The sequence below is a fragment of the Mobula hypostoma genome, chromosome 7 (genome assembly GCF_963921235.1).
Source record: "Mobula hypostoma chromosome 7, sMobHyp1.1, whole genome shotgun sequence".
NCBI lineage: Eukaryota > Metazoa > Chordata > Chondrichthyes > Myliobatiformes > Myliobatidae > Mobula > Mobula hypostoma.
Genome location: NC_086103.1, coordinates 68,996,199 through 69,018,263, shown reverse-complemented (window position 1 = coordinate 69,018,263; position 22,065 = coordinate 68,996,199). Strand labels below are relative to the sequence as shown.

At 39.1% G+C, this 22,065-nt stretch overlaps 1 protein-coding gene across 3 annotated transcripts in view; it reads right to left on the bottom strand.

The window, feature by feature from the left end:
• The window catches only part of ctnna1 (catenin (cadherin-associated protein), alpha 1), a 131,749-nt gene that overhangs the window by 89,885 nt on the left and 19,799 nt on the right, over nt 1-22,065 (bottom strand). For all 3 annotated transcript variants that reach the window (XM_063053583.1, XM_063053584.1, XM_063053585.1), the window contains exons 4-7: nt 15,778-15,944; nt 12,622-12,741; nt 11,658-11,927; nt 7,520-7,723 (exon numbers count right to left, since the gene is read on the bottom strand). In XM_063053583.1, coding sequence (XP_062909653.1) covers nt 7,520-7,723; nt 11,658-11,927; nt 12,622-12,741; nt 15,778-15,944 — 761 coding nt within the window. The remainder of the gene's footprint in view (nt 1-7,519; nt 7,724-11,657; nt 11,928-12,621; nt 12,742-15,777; nt 15,945-22,065) is intronic.

The window sequence follows — 22,065 nt, the reverse complement described above, 5'->3', positions numbered from 1 at the left end:
GATGCAATTTTAAACCCATTGTTTCCTTAACTGCAAGCTATCCAGGTCCTAAGACAGTAAAGCAGCCTCAAGCCATGATGTTCCTTGCACCATGCTTCACAGTTGGGATGACGTTTTGGTGTTGGTGTGCAGTGGCCTTTTTTCATCCAAACATAGTGGTGTGCATTTGTCAAAAAGTTCAACTTCTGTCTCATCTGTCCACAGAACATTGTCCCAGAATTGTTGTGGACATCCAGATAGTCTTTTGCAAACTTCTGACATGCAATGTTTTTGTTTTTGGAGAGCAGTGGTTTCCTCCATGGTGTAATCCATTAACACTATTCTTGCTCAGCGTTTTTCTTACAGTGGACACATGAACAGAGATTTTTGCAAGTTTTAAAGATTCTTACTGTTACCCTTGGATTCTTTTTCGCCTCCTTCAGGATTGTACACTATGCACTTGGTGTGATCTTTGCAGAATGCTCAATACTAGGGAAAGTAGCAACAGTACTGAATTTCCTCCGCTTGTTAACAATTTTCTTCTTTCTGTGGACTGATGAACATTCAGTTCTTTAGAAGTGCTTGTGTAGCCTGTTCCAGCTTCATACATCTCTACAATTTTCCTTCTAAGGTCTTTTTTGAGATGAGAAGGCTGTCCGTAACCTGACTTTGTGCGTCAAGATTGGGGTTGCAGTGTGATCTGGACAAGCTGGAAGAACAGGCTGAAAAATGGCAAATAGAATTTAATGCAACTAAATGTGAAGTGTTGCACTTTGAGAGGACCAACTAGAATGGGTCTTACACAATGAGCAGTAAGGCACTGAGGAGTGCAGTAGAACAGAGGGACCTGGGAATACAGATACACAATTCCTTGAAAGTGGTGTCACAGATAGACAGTGTCAGAAAGAAAGCTTTTGGTACATTTGTCATTATAAATCAATGTACTGTGTACAGGAGCTGAGATATTATGAAGTTATTTAAGATGTTTGTGAGGCCTAATTTGGAGTATTGCATGCAGCTTTGGCCACCTACCTACAGGAAAGATGTAAACAAGGCTGAAAGAGTACAGAGAAAATTTACAAGGATGTTGCTGGGTCTGGAAGACTTGAGTTATGAGGAACGACTGAATAGGTTAGGACTTTATTCCTCAGAATACAGAAGATTGAGGGGAGTTCTGACAGAGGTATACAAAACTATGAAGGATATAGATAGAGTAGATGCAAACAGGCTTTTTTCCACTGAGGCTGGGTGAGATTACAACAAGAAGCCATGGGTTAAGGATGAAAGGTGAAATGTTTAAGGGGAACATGACAGGGACCTTCTTTACTCTGAGGGTGGTGAGTCTGTAGAATGAGCTGCCAGTGCAAGTGGTGGACGTGAGGTCAATTTCAATATTTGAGAGAAATTTAATTAGGTACATAAATGTGGGGGGTATGAAGGGCTATGGCCCCAGTGCAAGTTGATGGGACGAGAAAGATTAATGGTTCAGAACAGACTAGATAGCCTGTAGGGCCTGCTTCTGTGCTGTAGTGTTTCACTTCTATGATTAAAGTTCTGATCTAACAATTCAGAAATCACTACTCCATTTTGAATGTTGTAGTATACACAGTACTGTAATGACAATTACAAAGTGGATCACAGTAATTATTCAAACCCATCCATACAAACCTTTACAATGAGTTTCATACCAAGTGGCAAAATAGTAAAAAAAAATCTAAAAATTACCACTACTACTATGTCGACTCAGGCCCAGGGGGCCGGCGTCAGGCACGATGACAGACTCTCCACTTCTCCCTCTCCGTCATCAATGTGTTCAGTTCATCTACATTTGTACATTAGCCGCGCCGCTGTCTTCTAGGAGTGAGTTGACCATAGTCTTGGGTTCATCCTCCCATGCTTGAGCTGCCATATGATGACTAGGCCCGCAGGTAGCTCAGGGTGGCGTAGACAGTGCCCTGCTAGTTGCAGTCTTCTCACCTCGATTTTAGTGGAGAGCATCGGTAGGTTGTTATAGAGCTCAACGTTTCTCATGTGAAGTTGCCAACTCACATTAAGAGCCATCGGGAGCATTCGTGTATAGCAACCATCTGGAGACTTTCGCATCGACTTGGAGAGTGTCCACGTCTCGCATCCGTACGGGAGAATGGACTCTATGACTACTATGAAGATCCTCTTTTTAAGCCCTCTGGTCAGGTTCAACTTCCAGATTTCCTTCGTGTCGTTCATAGCCCTCCACGCCAGCACCTTCTGTATCTTTATGTCCTTCTCCGAACTCATCATTCTTGACCTGAGGTACTTGTAGTCAGAGACTTTCTTAATGGTATCATTCTCTACGGTCTTGAGAGTACCTTCATCGCGGTTAAACGCCATGTACTCTGTCTTTTTAGCATTTAGGTGAAGTCCAACTTTACTGCATTCTATTTCCACTTTTGTCAGTAGCTGCTGTGCTTCCTCGATCTGGTCAGAGAGCAGGACTATGTCATCTCTGCTATGTCTGCAAAATCGAGATCTGTGAGTGTAACTGGTCTGACCCTTTTGGTTTGCCCTGGTTTTATGGTAAAACCAAGCTTGTCATGATCTTTGGTAGCTTGACGCAGAGCGTAATCAAGGACGATTATAAAGATGTAGGGTGCCAGAGTGTCTCCTTGCAGCACACCAGCTAGGAGCTCGAACACTGCTGTTTCTCCGTCTGGTGATACAACTTTCGCCATGGTTTTGGTATAGCTGGACTCTATTGCTCTCAGTAGATGGCCTGGCACTTCGTAAGCTTTCAGGATCTTCAGCATTTTACCTCGGTGAATGGAGTCAAAAGCTTTGCGGAAATCGATGTAGGTAAGCACGGCTGGTAGGTTGTTCTTCTTGACTTCCTCGATGACCCTATGGACAGCAAGTATTTGCATTACTGTTGTGTGCTTCTGCCGAAAACCACTCTGATTGAATCTCAGCTTAGGGTTAATGGTGGTGCGAATCCTGTTCAAGATCATCCGTTTGTATAGCTTTGCTAAGATACAGGTCAAGCTGATACCGCAGTAGTTATCTGTCTTTGTGAGGAATCCAGACTTGGAGACTGGGATAATGTTTGAGAGTGACCACTGTTCTGGTTTGTCGCCTTTCATCAGTGCCGTATTACATATATCCAGCAAGACGTCGTCCAGGTCGCAGTTCTTCAGGACATCTGGTGGTATCCCATCTGGTCCAGCGCTCCTGCTCTGCTTGAGTGCATATTTGGCCATCTTCAGTTCCTCAATGGTGAATGGGCCGTCATCGATGTTGACTTGCGCTAGTATCATCGGTATGTCCTCTTCTTCTTCCGTGATCATTGGAGGGCTACCCAGCAGGTTCTTAGAGTGGGTAAACCATGTCAGGACACAGTCCTCTGCTGTTTTACCACTTATTTGACCTAATGGGGACTTCTTCCGTCTACTGATCTCATTGACTAGGCGCCATGCTTCTCCATGCTGCATGTCTTCATCAGCAGCTTCTATCTCTAATCCTCTCAGCTAGATCCTCTTCCTTCAGTCGGTCGTAGGTGGCAAAGAGATTCTTCTTTGCTGTCTTGAACTTGTCTCTTAGCTCTTCTGTTTTGCTCCTTCTAAGTTCGGCATGAAAAGCATTGACCACACTTACCACCCACATAGTTAAAACTATGCAACATTCCTAATTTTTACACTTTCCCTCAATGCTTCAATTGTCTGAAGTCCCAATCTATAGATTATCGATAATTATATTGTTCCCAAAACAGGATTAAGCATAAATTTGATGTTACCTTTTGATCATTATACCGTCTATAGGTAATTAGGAAAGAAATACTGTACATTCATTACAAAATTAAAATAAAAAGATATCTTTAACTTGGAAAATTCATATCTTAGCACTTCTAATATACATACACATTGCAAAAAGGACAACAAATATTACCTTAATCTCATCTGTTGGCTTTTTGATTATTGATAAATGCTCATCAGTAGATTTCTAACGAATAATTCTTAAAGCAAGATTTAAACCAGTGTTATTTTTGATTTCTTAATCATCAATTCAATCAGCATGGTTTACTGGACAGATAGTAAGCAGCAAGAGGTTTCTTTGCAGTAACGCTTTTCATTATCAATTAAACCAACTGAAGGATGCCATAGAAGTTACGCTCTGTTCTTCAGTTTAGTACTGCATTGGTGTTAATACTAATGTTAAATTGCAATGACAGTATGCATAGTACAACTTCAGCTCCACAATTATGAGGTATACAAGCCTGAAATTTGATGAGTTCTGGAGCTGACTACATAACAATTAAAATAGACAGGTATATCAGGACCCTTCACTACTAATTTAGTTCTCCATCCCACTCCTAACTTGACTTGTCACATCTTGCACTGTTCCAACAAAGCTCAAGTTTTTCCGCCTACTGTATTAACTGTTTTTCGCTCAGCAGACATTGCCTAATCCGCTGGGCTTTTCTACGATTTTCCTTTAGGTTTCAGTCCTAAATGGCCCTGACCTGCATTTCTTAGTTTTTACTTGTTCTTTTGTTTTTCTAACTTCCCTCACTAATCTATGAACACAACAGCTTCATAAACAATGTATTCACTTCAATAGTCCTGCCTCAAATTACTCCCTTTGTCCTATACATCCTTCCTCCAACCTACCTACAACTTAAAGCTAACAGGATTTTGCACATTTCCAGGGTTCTCTTTCCACTGATGGTATTTGATCCACCAAGTGCCTCTGGCATTTGTTGTTGTTACTGCCTCATTTAATATTGTCTTGGAGACCAAGGGCCATCACTGTTTCCTGCTCTTGCATTAAAGAAATTTGCCTTCCACACCAAACAACTGAAGGATGCCATAGAAGTTACGCTCTGTTCTTCAGTTTAGTACTGCATTGGTGTTAATACTAATGTTAAATTGCATGTGAAGACAAAGCAACATAACTGCATGGTAACATTTATAAGGTACGCCAGCTGTTTTACACTATACTTCAGATCATAACACAACCACCTTTAATTTCAATACAGGTGTCCCCCGCTTTTCGAATGTTCGCTTTACAAAACCTCGCTGTTACGAAAGACCTACATTAGTTACCCATTTTCGCTAACAGAAGGTGTTTTCACTGTTACGAAAAAAGGCAGCGCGCGCCCCGAGCAGCCAATCTCCTCCCCCGGAACTGCATTCTAGCTGGCATTGCTTAAACACGTGCCTGTGAGCAGCCGTTAGCAAGATGAGTTCTAAGGTATCGGAAAAGCCTAAAAGAGCTCGTAAGGGTATTACACTTAGCATAAAACTAAACATAATTAAGCGTTTTGATCGTGGTGAACGAAGTAAGGACAAAGTGAGTTTGGCTTGTGGAAGTTGACGAAGATGATGTTGAAGAGGTTCTGGCATCCCATAACCAAGAACTGATAGATGAAGAGCTGATGCAAATGGTAGAAGAAAGGATGACAATGGAAACCGAATGCAGTAGCGAACGGACCGAAAGTGAAGTCGTCCAGGAACTGAACGTGAAGCAACTGCATGAGATTTTCACTGCAATGATTGCAGAAAAGTACGACTTCAATTTTGAAAGGGTACATAGGTTTAGGGCACATTTGCAGGATGGTTTGAGTGCTTACAAAGAACTGTATGATAGAAAAATACACGAGGCTAAGCAGTCAAGCACACTGTCGATTTTCAAGCCTTTCACATCAGCCACAGCAGACGACGAACCTTGACCTTTGACATCGAGGCAGTCAGATATGGAAGAAGATGATCTGCCTGCCCTGATGGAAACAGACAACGATGAGATGACACCCCAGTGTCCTACCACCCCAACCCCCGAGCTGCGAACCGATACACTGCCGTGGAGAATGCAGCGGTAGCCGGGAAGCACTCAACACATCTTTAAGGAAAAAGCCGAAATAAACAAGCTAATTAATTAGGTGCCGCTTAGCATGTAAACGTCGACCCAGATCAGAGGTGATTGCTGATTGCGTCACCTCTGATCTGGGCCAACATTTACGTGCCAGGTGGCACCTAATTAATTAGTTTGTTTATTTCGGCTTTTTTCTTAAAGATGTGCTGGGTGGGTCCTGGCTACTGCTGCATTCTCTGCAGATTGGTATCGGTTCGCTGCCTGGAGGTTGGTGACCACTGCACCACCCCAACCTCCGACGACTCAGCCTAACATACCATCATCAGTGTGCTCGCTGTCTTCCCTGATTTCGGTAAGTGATACTACACTGGACATACATTATTTCTACTTTATATAGGCTCTGTATTTTTATGCGGTATTTGCTATGATTTGGCAGCTTCATAGCTTAAAGGTTACTGGAGAGTGTTACTGCCGAGAGCACTTGCATGAGATTTTCGCTACGGAGAACAGTGCGGCAATGATCATAAAGAAGTATTTCTACTTTACATAGGCTGTGTATTTATCATATCATTCCTGCTTTTACTATACGTTACTGTTATTTTATGTTTTATGTGTTATTTGGCATGATTTGGTAGGTTATTTTTTGGGTCTGCGAACACTCACAAATTTTTCCCATATAAATAAACGGTGATTGCTTCTTCACTTTACGATATTCCAGCTTACGAACCGTTTCGTAGGAATGTTCTACCTTTGGACGGCAGGGGAAACCTGTATACTGTTTCCTGGGATTATACAAGATTTCATTTAAGCATACTACATTTGTATTATCTAACAGAAATGAGTCCATTGATTAGAGCCGATATTTCCCAGTCAATTCCAAAGGGCTAGCACTAAACACAGAGCTACGAACAGTTCTAATGTGAATTTCTTCTTTCCAGATGCAAGCTGCCATCAAGAAAACTGCTTTGGAAGATTTATGATATAAAACTAGCTGAGTAGTCAGAGTGAAGAATTCATACAGGGAGCAAACCAAGAAGTATTAACCAGACTAGTATTAGGAGACTAATAAAAAAACACAGGAAACACACAACTGGATAAAAACATCAGTAAGATATCAAGTATTAAAAAAAACAATTCCATTAGAAGTTGTGTCCAGAAAGTTTTGTTTTTCTCCGAGGAAGGTTGATCAGAGTAAAGATTGCTCAGAAAACAGTTAAAAATCCAGTTACAGCTCAGTCAAAAATATTTAAAGTTTACTATTATAAAGAATAATATAAAAAAAGTAGAACTTCAGTAATTCTGTATTGGCTGGCTTAAAACAACAACTCATCTTGAAAAGGAGCAGGGAATTACTGGGAACATGATCAGACTACATTTTCAATATGTGTTCATGGCTTTGTCAGAAGCCACTGCATTCTGTGTTTCATCGATCATTATATCACTCCTACATTACCCAAAATAATGACTCCACTGATTATGGACAAAGTGTCACCGCTAGTTTCAACACCACCAACAATTTTATTCCTATTACTACTCCATACTTTAAGAGCTATAACTTCCAAGCTGGGTTCTGCACAATGAAATAACTGGATTCCCAGGCTCCTAATATTCTGTTGTACATTTTGGAAAAAGCTGCAGCAAGCATAAGAACTCAATTTGAAAACAGTAATGTATTGAAATGGAATTCCATTTGACTTACATTGCCCATATATTCAGAAAGTAGATCCTGCAAAGCCTGTCGTACAGCATTACACTCAGCCACAATGCGCTCACGTCGATCATCACGTGTGCAAGAAGAATCTGCCATCAGTGCAGCTCCACTAATGATACTCTCAAGTCGTTCTTCCAGAGATGGCCTGAAGCGTTCCTCACTGAAGTTCAATGGATCCACAATTATTTGTTTCTTTAGGAGCAAAGATAAATGATTTACTTAAAGTTAATCATTTTTGAAAAAATGTCAGAAAATACAAGTTACAAGACAACAAGTTTCACTATAATGGTTGCACTAAAAGTGTATTATACAATTGTAAAGAAGGAAGAAATAAATAAATTCTAACAATGCATCCCATATCATGTAGGCAATATTCCCATTTGAAAAGCACCACCACACATCTGTAAAACAGTTCTTTATCCTTTATCTCAGTATTATTAACATATTATGCCACCATCTGCAGCTTCAATTTGGCTGAATCGTCCTCATGAATCTTTGAAGTCAAGGAACACACATTAAAATATAGGTTCAGTGACTTGCACATGTTCAAAATCACCTAAATTAACAAATCTTCATTTACCAATTCAATTTTTAACAAGTAATGACACTTTCTACATCTGCAAATTTACAGAATAATGATAGAATGCAAGTCTCACAAGTGGCATGATGAATGATCAGGTTATCAGATCCTGGAGGTTACATTCTAAGCCTCTCTGAAATATTTATGGCATTGAGCCATGCAAATGATGGGATTTTACACTGCAGCTGTGCACAGCATTGGTGCGGCCATATATGTAGTATGGTATTGCATTTTGGTAGGCCTGTTGTAGGAAAGATACTATTATTCTGAAAAGAATGCAGAAAAGATTTACAAGGATGTTGCCATCACAACAAACTATGTTACAGAGAGTCTTTTTCCCCTGCAACTGGGGAATCAAGAATTAGAGGGATTAGTTTAAGGTGGGAGTGAAGAGATTACTAGAAACCTGAGGGACAACATACACATGAAGAACCCAGCATACATTAAATGAGCTGCCAGAGGATATTGTGGCGGCAGAAACATTAATAACATTCAATGTTCAAATTTAAAACTAAATTTATTATCAAAGTACATATATTATCATATACTACTGAGATGCATTTTCTTGCAGGCATTCACAAGAAATACAAAGAAACCAAGATTTAAAGTACATTTATTATCAAAGTATATATGCAGTACACAACCCTGAAATTTGTCTTTCCAGGCATAAAACAAAAACCCAATGAGCCCATTCAAAGAAAATATCAAACAAGACGCAAAAAAAAACAAAATCATACAAACGGCAAAAATGAGGGAAAAGCACAGAATATAAATCAAACCACAGAGTCATTGAAACAGTCTAGGAATGTTCAGCAGAATCAATGAAAAACTACACACAAACATGGACAAACAACCAATATTCAAAAGACACCAAATTGTGCAAACAAAATAATAATAATAATTAAATAATAGATAATATTAAGAACATAAGTTCAGGACTCCCAGAAAATGAGTCCATAGATTGTAGAATCACTTGGAATCTAAGTGTTGGGGTAAGTGAAGTTATCCATTCTGGTTCAGGAGCTTGATCATTGAGGGGTAATAACTGTTCATGAACCTGATGGTGTGAAACCATAGACTCCTGCACATGCTTCGTGAGGGCAACAGTGAGAAGACAGCATGGCCTGGATGGTGGGAGTCGTTGATGATAGATGATATCCTACAACAGCAATGTTTGTGTTCAATGGTGGGAAGGGCTTTGCCTGTGATAGACTGGGCTGTGTCTATTACTTTTTGTAGGCTTTTCTGTTCAAGGGTATTGATAATTCCATAACAGGCTGTGACGCTGGAGAGGTAGTATTGAGGGTCAATGAAATGGCTTACAAACTTAATAAGTAGTTTGTGTCACTCTTTACTGTGGAAGACACTAGCAGTATGCCAGAAATTCAAGTGTCAGGAGGCAGAAGAGAGTGTACTTGCTACTACTAAGGTTAAGGTGCTTGGGAAGCTGAAAGGTCTGAAGGTAGATAAATCACCATAACCAGATGGACTACATTCCAAGGTTCTGAAAGCGGTAGCTGAATAGATTGTGGAGGCAAGAGTAAAGTTCTTTCAAGAATAACTCAATACTGTAATGGTTCCAGAGGATTGAAAATGTCACTTACTCTTTAAGAAGGGAGGAAGGCAGAAAGGAAATGAAAGGCCAGTTAGCCTGACTTTAGTTAGGAAGACGCTGGAGTCCATTATTAAGGATGGGGTTCTGATATACTTGGAGGCAAATAGGCCAAAGTCAACATCGTTTCTTTAAGGAAAAATCTTGCTTGACAAATGTGTTGTAACTGAGGAAAAGCAGTCAGGATAGACGAGGTTTGCGGACAATACGAAAATACATGGGGGGGGGTGGAGTATTGAGGAAGCAAGGAGTCAGCACTAAAGGATGCTTCCTATAGTGGGCGAGTCTAGGACCAGAGGGCACAGCCTCAGAATAGAATGAGATCCAGCTAGAACAGAAAATGAAGAGAAATATCTTTATACAGAGAGTGGTGAATCTGTAGAATTCATTGCCATAGACAGCTGTGGAGACCTAGTCATTACTCACATTTAAAGTAGAGGATAATAGGTTCTTGACTCGCCAGGGTGTCAAAGGTTACAAGGGGGACAGACAGAAGAATGGGGTTGACAGGGATAATAAATCAGTCATGATGGAGTAGCGGAGCAAATTCAATGAGCCAAATGGCCAAAATCTGTAGAACCACTGCTGTGCCTTCTTCGTAATGGCACTTATATGTTGGACCCTGGACAGAACTCGTGAAATGATAATGCCAAGGAGCTTAAAGTTACTGACCCTCTGATCACCTAAGAGGACTTGGCTCACAAATCTCCAGTTTCCTCCTCCAGTAGTCAATAATCAACTCTCTGGTTTTGCTGATATTGACTGAGAGGATGCCATGGTGGCACCATTCAACTAGATTTTCAATCTTCCTCCTATACGCTGATTTGTCACCATCTTTGATTCAGCCAACAACAATGGCTTCGTCAGCAAACTTACGTATGGCATTAGTATGTACTTAGCTTCACGCTTTGACAGGTACATAGATAGGAAAGGTTTAGAGGGATATGTGTTAAACACAGGAAAATGGAACAAGCTTGGATGGGCATCTGGAACGGCATAGATCAGTACAAGCCCAAACGACTTAACAGACATGTTAAATGATCTATTCAGCCAATAAATGAAAAGTAAAATTGACAGTATGGCCTTTTTAAAAATAAAACTTTCTTAAAATCTTCTCTAACATAATTCTTACTATCCAAGACTTCAGAGCATGGCAAAGCTTTCAAAATAGGATTTAGATTTCCTGAAGTCTTGGATAGTAAGAATTATGGGGGGGTGGGGGGTGGAGGAGGAGGGGGGAGGGGGAGGAGGAGGACGAGGACGGGGGGGGGGGGAGGGGGAGGCGACGGCCCTTAACTCCCAGTGGAGTCATCTGGACGCCGTCGTGACAGTATTTTTTTTAAGCAGCCTTTCTTATTTTTACAAGGCCGAGTTGTTAGTTCAACGCTCAACCCAGTACCGATGGAAAGTGTGCAAAGCCGGCTGCCTTCAAACTTGGGAGCCTTCGCTCTTAAGTCTGGTGCTGATGCCACTATGCCACCAGTTGGCTAATTTGACAAGTTTAGAGAGGTGTTATTCAGCGGGAATTTGATAATTAATAAACTTAGTTATTTTACTCAGCAGCTCAACATGTTCCAGATGCGAAGAACTGAATTTTCCCCAAGTCTGAATAGTAGTTCTAATTAATCTAAGTTTACCTACCATTATGTGGTCTTTTTGTAGTTGGATATTATAACCAGAAATGGAACTCAAGTTTAAAAATAGATCAGTCTAACTTTAAAATGACCAGCATCAGCCTGTAAGTCATCTTGTAGAATTGGCTGAACATTGTGCTGGACAATTCATTGTGCTTCGTGTTGCCTGCCAATGAGCACAAACAAGTTCATATGATCCTGCACAAGCTATAAAGACCTCTCACATAACTGGGTTATTATAATGGACTTGCTTAATTCTAAAGATCAGCATCTACTTAAAGAGAATAGATATGCACTTACATCAAATCGATTCAGAGCATCTGCCAGCTCTCCAGCACTGCTTTGCTGACTTAGGTTGACATCCTCTGATGCAGTTGCCTGAGCTGCATTTGAAATCCCAGTAACTGCTTGTGTCAACTGCTTATAGATTAAATCCCGGTTGGCTTTGTAAGCAGCCACATCTGGGTGCTGGAGACAAGCCTGTGAAGCAGTGTACAGCATAGGGATATTTTTCTGCAGAACTCCTCGTGCAGCAGCCATTTGGTCTCTATGATGAATATCCTTCAATTCCTTTAAAATACCATACAAATATTTATTTAATCTTGCTCCATGGTTGCTTCGTGTATTAATAAATATGGCTGTGATGAGTTATTAAATTTACAGTATATTTTAATATTCATTATTTTCTACTATGGACAGTCAAGTTCTTGTTATTTCACATAGATCTAAAGCTAAAATAGTCTGTGCTGTTTTCTGCTGGCATTAGTATTGATTATGATGATATACAACACGTTTCTGCTGCTCTCACCCAGCATTAAACTTGCTTCAGATGGCTGGCTTTGCCACCTTTCTACTAAATTATCAATAAACTGAACATTCAAGCAAACTTCATAACAGAGTTTAATCAAAAACATAACAGCATATTGTTGAGATAAATAGTCACAGATTAAACTGCCTGAAAAAAATATTAATGGGTTACAAACTTGTTTTCTTTGTTAAAATTGCTATAATAAAACATACGTTTCAAAATGATAATCAAGCCAAAATTAAGAGCTTCCCCCCCAAAAAAAAGCAAATAGAAATATTAAAAGAGAGCAGAGAGCATTTGCAATATCTTAACCATACATCTACATTACTAAATTACTTAGTACCCCAGGTTTACAAACAATCCTCTCACCTAGGCTGAAGGAAAGAAATGTTCTTTAATTCCGTTGCTTATGCATACAAATAATTATTACTAAAACTCAAATATATAGGTTCATACTTGCTGTCTTTTAGCTGCCATTAGATTCAGTTTGTCCACCTCTGGTTTCAGTGCCTTAAACTGTATCCCAAGCTCTTGCTCATTGTTAGCATTCCGCACTTTTACAAGGGTTTCTTCAACCTAGAAAAACCAAATCCATTACCTATACATCTAAAAATCAAAATAAATCAATGCAATACAAAAGTGGCTAGACAAGAAATTCCACACACTGGATTAATCATGCTCAAGAGCCTTCTGCAAACTATATAAGATAATTCACAGAGTACCATCCTTCCTTGATTGTCTGCCCCACATATCTCATAATTCCCCAATTCTCAGTTACTGAACTCTCCCGATGCCCAGCAATAAGTTGACGAGTCAATATGCATTAAAGTCACACTAACTCTCCTCAGTGGAGGTAGATAGTACAGAGGAGATACTGTAGACTGCAGACTGGCTGGGTGTAAGGTGTCATCTTCTACTGATTTAAAATATCTTGATAGTAATTTTAGTGCAACAAAGTTAACGTAGGAGAAATAAAATGTTGACATACGACTCTTGTTCATTGAGTGCCTTTAAATATGCTCTCAACTTGTCCTTCCAACCCAATAGAGTATCAGGTTTATACTTCCTTTTGCAGTCACTTCTTTCACAAACACAACACAGCAAAAGCTGAACAGATTTTATTCAAACATAGAATACACTTTTGTACAACAACACTCAAGGAATCTTTCTATTGATATGACAGCAATGAATGTTTTATGAATACTGGAAATTGAACCACATACGACTCAACACAAAAAAAATACCCTAATCTTTCCCTCCCTTCCAATGTCCAGTATTACAATAGTCTGAATAATGAAAAAATTAGCTTATGTAAATCAGATTTATAAATAACCATATCAAGGAGCATTAGATTATCTACAAATTACTAGGTCATGCAAGAAGATTTTGTAATTTTCATGCTCTGTGTAAAAATCACTTGAATATGCCAATCATTCCCCACTCCAAAAAAATATAAACTATAAAGAAACATGGCATTTAAGACTGAAGTCAAACATTTTTCACAATCAGCATATTTAAATTACCTTGTACAGAACTACCCAGCCCACAGTTGGGCTAATGTTCCTACAATAACCCTTTCAATGCCTAATACACTAATGTTTTTTAAAAAAAGGTGTCAAACTTATTTATTATTTTTATTTATGCCACAGCAGCAGGCCCTTCCAGCCTAACAATCCCGTCCTCCCCAAATACACATATGTGACCAACTAAGCTACTAACCGGTAAGTTTTGGGAGGAAAGTGGAGCACCCAGCGGAATCCACAGTCATGGAGAGAACATACAATCTCCTTACCGACAGTGGGGGAATTGGATTTGGAGTGACTGACGCTGTAATAGTTACTCTAACCGCTGTGCAAGTTTAGAAGAATCACATATCCTGTTTAACCAATATGATTGAATCTCTTTTTGTACAGCCAATAAAATGTATTGCTGAGAACACTGTAGTTGATGCAGTTTGCATGTACTTCAGCCCAGTCTTTAATTCGGTCCCACATGGGAAATTGACCCAAAAAGGTAGAACCTGTGCAATCTAAAACAATTTGACAAACTTGATTCCGTCATATCAGGTAGGAAGCGAAGGTGGAGAGTAAATTTTGTGATTGGATGCCTATGATCAGTGGTGTACCACAGAGATCAATGCGGGAAACCTTGGTGTTTATTATACATGCAGTAATATTAGTTGGTTCTCGGATGATATGAAAACTGTTGGTGGCATTGACAATAAGGAAAATAGTCTTGGTTTACTAGATTATATTGATCAACTGGCAAGATGTGGAGTGAATGGCAAATTAAATTTACACTTAAGTGCAAAGTGATCTATTTTAGAAGGATTAATAAGGTTAGAATATACAGAATGATAAGAGTTCTGAATGTATCAAGAAACAGAAGGACCTTTGGCATACAATCGCAGAGGTAGCAACACAAGCATTAGTCACAGCTGAAGTATCAAATGTCACACAATTGTACTAGAAAGTGTGCAAATGAGATTTATCAGCATATTGCATAGTATGGAGTATTTCTGTCTGAGGAGGAACTGGTTAGACTAGATTTATATTCTTTAGAGCAGAGAAGGATAAGGGGGACCTACCAGAAGTATTCAAATTTAAATAGTGAAAAGGATGGATAATAGGATTCTTTTCCCCATAGCAGTCTAAAACTCGAGGACATGGGTTTAAGGCAAGAGATTAGAAATGTAAAGCCTGAAAAAGCACTTCTTCCAACCAGAGGGATCAGCGGAGGCAAGTAGTTACACAACAGTAATACGTCACATAGAAGGCCAAGGAGCAAGAGCTGGTAGGTAAATGGATGGTACAAAAGGAATTAGTCAGCGTGGACCTGGATATGTGCTGTATAATGAAGAGTCCACAACTCTAAACATAGGATTATCTGCAAACTACTCATAAGAGTTTTCAAATAGATGGGGATGTCTTGTTTGCTCAGTTTTATTCTATGTACTTTAGAAGAATCTAAGAATTAAAATTTTAGCTTTAACCTCCAAATCGGACGCAAGCATTGGTGTCTATGGCAAAAAGTCAGTAAGAACCCAGGACACATCCAATGCTTTGAATGTAAAAAGCAAATTGAACAAAAACAAATATTTTCATGAATTAGGCTAACCTGCTACTCAAGACTAACCTGTTGAAAAACTTTTACTACTGATAGTGCGGCGCGTTGCCAAGTGGCTAAGGTGTCGGTCTAGTGATCTGAAGGTCGCTAGTTCGAGCTCCAGCTGAGGCAGTGTGTTGCGTCCTTGAGCAAGGCACTTAACCACACATTGCTCTGCGATGACACCGGTGCCAAGCTGTATGGGTCCTAGTGCCCTTCCCTTGGACAACATCGGTAACGTGGAGAGGGGAGACTTGCAGCATGGGCAACTGCTGGTCTTCCATACAACCTTGCCTCAGTCAACATCGAAAATCGATAGACAGCCGAAGAAGATCAGCTGAAATTTAGTATCTCTCAAGTGTTCCATACTGTATTATTCTTCCACTACCAAAAGTTACATCAGAACAGTGGCCACATTACCACTTTAGGTAAACAATGAAAACAACAATACAAATTTTAATCAAGATCAATAGTTCTGATTAAGGAAAAGTTCAGCGCAGAACTTACAACTTTCAGTTGTACCAGCAGTTTGTAAACATCTGCCATGTCAGCCAGGATAAGAAGGCGAGTAACTGCAGACAGCAATGCTCGTGCAGCTCGAACCATGTTGCCTCGCTTCATGGCGGAACAAGGATCCTCCGCAAATTCAGAAGAAGCACCTCTCATTGTTTCACCTGCATTTTCATTAAGTTGAAAGGGAAAAGTTGGAAATTGGATTATTAATACAAATATTGCTAAAAGTCACTCTACCACATTTTGTAAACATAAAATAAAAATACAGAACCAAGCTTCAAACTGATAACCAATTATGCCAAGTATGATTAGGAGGAGGAATAGGATTTGTGGGATCTTGTGTGCAAATTACTCAAAGCATTCACCTTAAACTCCAAATCTAATCTAGTACAAGCTATTTTCACATGTATCAAAACAATTTAGAATCACAGCTTAATTAGCCACCATTCAGTCCATTACATCCCCCTGGTTCTCTACCAGCACGGTGCTCTAGCTCCACCCAATGACCCTTTTTCGAGAGACCTGCAGATTTACCCGACCATACATTGCAGGTATTGATCCAGCTCCCTTGTGAAAGCCAGAATGGAATTTTCCTGCGCTAAATCTGCAGGCAGAGCCTTCCCAATTCCAACTACACTCTGCTAAAACATGTTGCCTGACATTCATCTTTATTTTCTTTTCTTTTATATCTCTAACCTCTTATCCTCAGCAGCTATGGGGCAGCATGTCACTACGCACCACTAGAGCCCCACAAGCTTGTCTTCTCCAAGGAAAACAAAACTAACCTGCTCTAATCTACCTTTCAAATAGTAACCTCTTATCCCAAGAGCCATTCTACGATGTCAGGACTCTGATTCCTTCACCGGCTACCAGAACTGAAAACAATTCTCTAGCTAAGGCTGGGCGCTGGGCCAGTCCTTTATAACAGTTCACCAAATCTTTATTGTTTTTATTTTACATGTCTTATTAACAGCGCCTCAAGCTACATATGCATTATTACCCATTTGCTCAACCTGCCCTGCCACTTTCAATGAGTTATGCATAAATATCTCATCCTCTGTACCTGTTCTCCTTTGGGACCTTTTAAAAAAAAAATCATGCACTGTCAATCTTTCAACAAAAATGTATTTTCTTATTTCTCCATATTAAGCTTGATCAGCTTTTCATCCACCTGCAATTCACATACTTCTTCCAACCTAGTATACCACATTCAATGTTCCACATGTGGTTTCCTCTACAGTAGAGAAATCAAATAGAAATTGGGTGATCACTTTGAGGAACACGTACTCAGTCCAAAGGTGTGATGCCAAGCCTCCTATTAACCACTACTTTCATTTCCCTATTGGTCTGTGGCCTCCTGTCCTCCTGTACTATTATGAGTCCACAATCTTGCAAACAACAACACATTTCCTGTTTGAGCATCGTGCCGCTTCTGGATTCCATATTGAATCCTAATATAAGTAAATTTTGTCTCTGTTCTATGTTCTCTCCCTACCCTTTTTACAGCTAATCAACATCCTAGTTTTAACCTTTCAGAGGCATCTCACAATCATTCTAGCTTAACAAACTTTTTGTCTCCTTTCCAGTTCTGGCAAAGCCAAAATGTTAACCATTTCTCTTCTCAGAGATGTAGCCTCACCTGAGTAGTTCCATAATTTTCTATTTTTATTTTAAATTTCCAAAATCTGTTTTTTGATTTTCACTGCATTTTCCTCCCTAGCTATCATATGCTATACTGTAACTTCTAGGCCCAGACTCTTGTCTAAATATCTGAACTTCATACAGCACATTTGCAAAATGGTTCCAGCACTGAAAGAATTCAAAGTGCTAAAATAAATCGTCTCAAAGAATATAGTTTCGTTAGAAGACTGTTTTACTCTAATCTATTTTTTTAAGATTATCGCCATATGTATGCAATGTGTGGTTTGTATTGAATAAAACTCTAATAACTTGTGTTATTATTTTAGCAAAGAAAGCCTAAGACATCGATAATGGAAAGGATAAGTGTAACGTCTATAGATGTGGAAAAAAGGAAACAAAAATAAAAGCAAAAGTTAATGCAGTTCTCTTTATGGACAGCAGCAGACATCATATTAGGGAAAAGAGAACTGACAGACAACTTCAAATATTTTGTACCATTTTCACTGAAAACTTTAAAGAAATATGGTGGATAAAGGGTTTAGCAGAAATAAGCTCCAAGAAATTAGCACTCGTGAAATTAATACCAATTTTATTAAGTTTTAGTCTCATAACTTGCATATTTGGGTTCCGAAGATGGTAGTTAAAGAGAAAATGGATGCACTACCATCTTCTAAAACTCTATAGATTTTGTTACGATCCCACAGACAAAGTTATCAAATGTTACTGGCCTACTTACAGAAAACTGGAAACTACAGACTAACTAGTTTAATATCAGTCATAGAAAAAGTGCTGGAGTGTATTTTAAGGAAGTTGTTACAAGGTACTTGGAAAATAAAGGAGAACAATGAAAACCATTTCTGAAAAGGATCTCATGTTTGACAATTCTGTTACAACAGAGGCTATAACCAGCTGACTGGTAAATTTGGACTTTCAATAGGCCTTTAATGAGATGGAACATAAAAGCCATTATTCAACAAAATTCAAGTGCCAATATTTTGGTGGCAATATCTTGATGTGGAATGTAGATTAAGTAACCTTTATTCCATACATTCCACAAGAACCAGCAATTTGTAAAGTGTAGAGAGTGCAACAAAAAGTTCAAATTGATTTGAGGAGGCAGGTTTGTTATATAAGGTGAGATCAAACACACTAAGTACTGTGTATCGAGCTTACAAGAACAACAGGTGATGTCAATGAAATGCACAAAATTTTTATAATGCTTATCAGGATACATACATTTCTTTTCCCCACTGGCTGATAGTAGGATTTATAGTCAGAACAAAGGACAAAATTTCAGAAATATTTTCAGTTACAAGGTGGTGAATTTTCAGAATTCATAATGGAAAGAGACCAAGCCTTCAGCCATTGCGCTTATTACAGTTATCAATAGATTTTTTAGATAAGGGATAAGGAACTTGTGTAAGATAGTTGAACTAAGATACATTAGCTGTGATTATGTTTGAGTGGTGGATCAAGCATAAGGAACTGACTGACTACTTCCTCCCATGTTCTTATAAATACATTTATCAAGTATAATTATAGGAATTTTATTCAAAAATGGTTAAACAAAAGCTCTTTAGAGGGGAAACAGTTAAGTTACATTGAATTGTAGTCTACTGCTGTGGACCTGAATTCTTTGCTACTATATACTTTCGACTACGATGCTCTGAATGATCTGACTCTTCACCTTCAGAACCTTCAACTAACTCAGAATCAAAGTTTATTATCACCAGCATGTGTCATGAAATTTGTTAACTTAGCAGCAGCAGTAGTTCAATGCAATACATAACATAAAAGAAATAAACAAAATAATAATAAATAGTAACTCAATTACAGTATACATACATTGAATAGATTTAAGATAGTGCAAAAAACAGAAATATATATTAAAAAAGTGAAATACACATTAAAAATGTCCATTTAGGGATTGGATGGCAGAGGGGAAGAAGCTGTTTCTGAATAGCTGAGTGTGTGCCTTCAGGCTTCTGTATCTCCCACCTGATGGTAACAGTGAGAAAAAGGCATGCCCTGGGTGCTGGAGGTCCTTAATAATGGACGCTGCCTTTCTGAGACACCGCTCCCTGAAGATGTCCTGGGTACTTTGTAAGCTAGTACCTAAGATGGAGCTGACTATATTTACAACCCTCTGCAGTAGCCCTCCCCACCCCCCACCCCCCACCAATACCAGACAGTGATGCAGCCTGTCAGAATGCTTTCCGTGGTACATCTACAGCAGTTTTTGAGTGTACTTTTTTGACATACCAAATTTCTTCAAACTCCTAATGAAGTATAGTCACTGTCTTGCCTTCTTTATAACTGCATCGATATGTTGGGACCAGGTTAGATTCTCAATGAGATCTTGACACCCAGGAACTTAAAACTGCTCACTCTCTCCTCTCCACTCCTTCCTCTCACCCCACTACCCCCATTTAGTCACACAAAGTACTTATCAAACACAAGGGACAAAGGCATAAACTTGCCAGAGGTAATAAAATATGCAGACATTACTAAGGTTTGGATCGGAGGTACCCACCAAATAAATATAAATGCCCTGGTGTTTCAAAAGTCTTTGCACAATAATCAAAGCACTAAATTCTTTAAATTCTATAAAATTAGCTAACAAACTAATTCCATCGAATTTACTGATATTTAGAAGCAGTGACTAGCTTTGAGATCACACAGTGCAGGGAACTAAACAAAGACAGCACAGCATGCAGCAGGAAGCTACCAGCAACAAGTGGAATGGAAATGATCACTGCTGTAGTCATACAATAGCTGACTCATCCAAGTGCTATGAAAAAAATTTCTACCAGCTGTGCCCTTTACCTCTTCCATCTATCCCTTTCCAGCTTCTTACTTCATCACACCCCCAACACCAACCTTCTCCCTCACCTGGTCTCACCTATCAACTAGCAGTTTCTACTCCTTCCCCCTCCTCCTGTCTTTTCCTGGCTATTGTTCCCTTCCTTCCCAGTCCTGATAAAGGGTCTCAGCCTGAAATGTCGACTGTTTATTCCCCTCCATAAATGCTGGCTGGCTTGCCGAGTTCCTCCAGCATTGTGTTGTAATATTTATACACTGATTCAGATGCAACTTTATTGATAAATTAATTTCAACGTCATATATTGTATACTATGAGTGGAGTGGAAAGAGGAAGTTAAAATAGCACAAAGATAAAAACACAGGAAAGGCTATAATTAAGAATATTTTAACTCCACCATATTTAATAAGAATATTTTCCTTTCCACACAAATGCAAACTGATATCTTTCTCAGAAAGTATGGTTTTTATTAAATATATCTCTGAATACAGTGCAATAAAGGAATATATTTTTTTTAAATTGCTTAATCACAATATTTAAAAACAATGAAAAAATTATGGTATCAAAATATGTTCTTTAATATTAAAAAATAAGTTTTTAAAAATGACACTGAAAGGTTATTTGTCAGTAGAATTCTACAGTAAGGAAATGACTCAGCTGCAAATTCCACAAGCTTGATCTTGCCTTTTATGGAAAGCAGAAAACATCCTCACCCACTTTTCACAGTGGTGTAAGATAACATCACTTACACATTAGAACCTACTGCAAAAAGACTCGCTCAACTTAACAATGATCCTATGCCCATTTCTGCCACGGAACCGTACACCTGAAACAATCTGCTTATTATGCAGCACAAAAGACTTGCAAAATCAGTCTTGACTCGGACATTAAATCCGGGTCTGGTTTAATTTAATGAATGCAAACAATTGTTTCATAAACAAGAGGAAATTCTCCCTGTATCCTGGCTAGAATACCTTAACAATGACCAGAAACTCTGCTAGTGAGTTTATTAAATAATTCATGTAATGGGGCAAAATATCTAGTCTTGAAATTGCTTTAGACTCATTTATATATTGTGCAAATTGAGCATTATACCATTATGCTTCAATTAAGATTACTCTTGCAACTTATTCTTTTTCAGTTAGGATTTTTGAACCCAGTGACTTTCAGAAACAGCCATGTTCTTCACCACGTATCGTCCAACTGTCTTAAGCCATAAGAAAGAGGAGCAGAATTAGGCCATTTGGCTTCTCGTGTCTGCATTGCCATTCCATCATGGCCGATTATTATCCCCCTCAACCCCATTCACCCACCTTCTCCCAAGAACCTTTGCTAAGTACTAATGAAGAACCTACCAAAATCCAATTTAAATATACCCAATGATTTGGCCTCCACAGCAGTCTGTGGCAATGAATTCCAGTTTCACCACCCTCTGGCTAAAGAAATACTCAACTGTTTTAAAGTGATGTCCTTGCCCTCTGGTCCTAGACTCCCTCACTACAAGAATCATCTTTTCCATATCCTCTTTATCTAGGCCTTACAATATTCAAATAGGTTTCAGTGAGATCGTCCCTCATTTTTCTTTAGCAAGCACAAGCCTAAAGCCATCAGGTGTTATATGTGAACCCCTTCATTCCCAAGATTATTTTTGTGAACCTTCTCTGGGCCCTCTCCAATGTCAGCACATCCTTTCTTAGAAAAGGAACCCTAAACTACTTACCATATTCCAAGTGTGGTCTGACTAATTTCTTACAAAGCCTCAGCATTACATCCCTGCCTTTATATTCTAGCCCCCTTGAAATGAATATTAACATTGCATT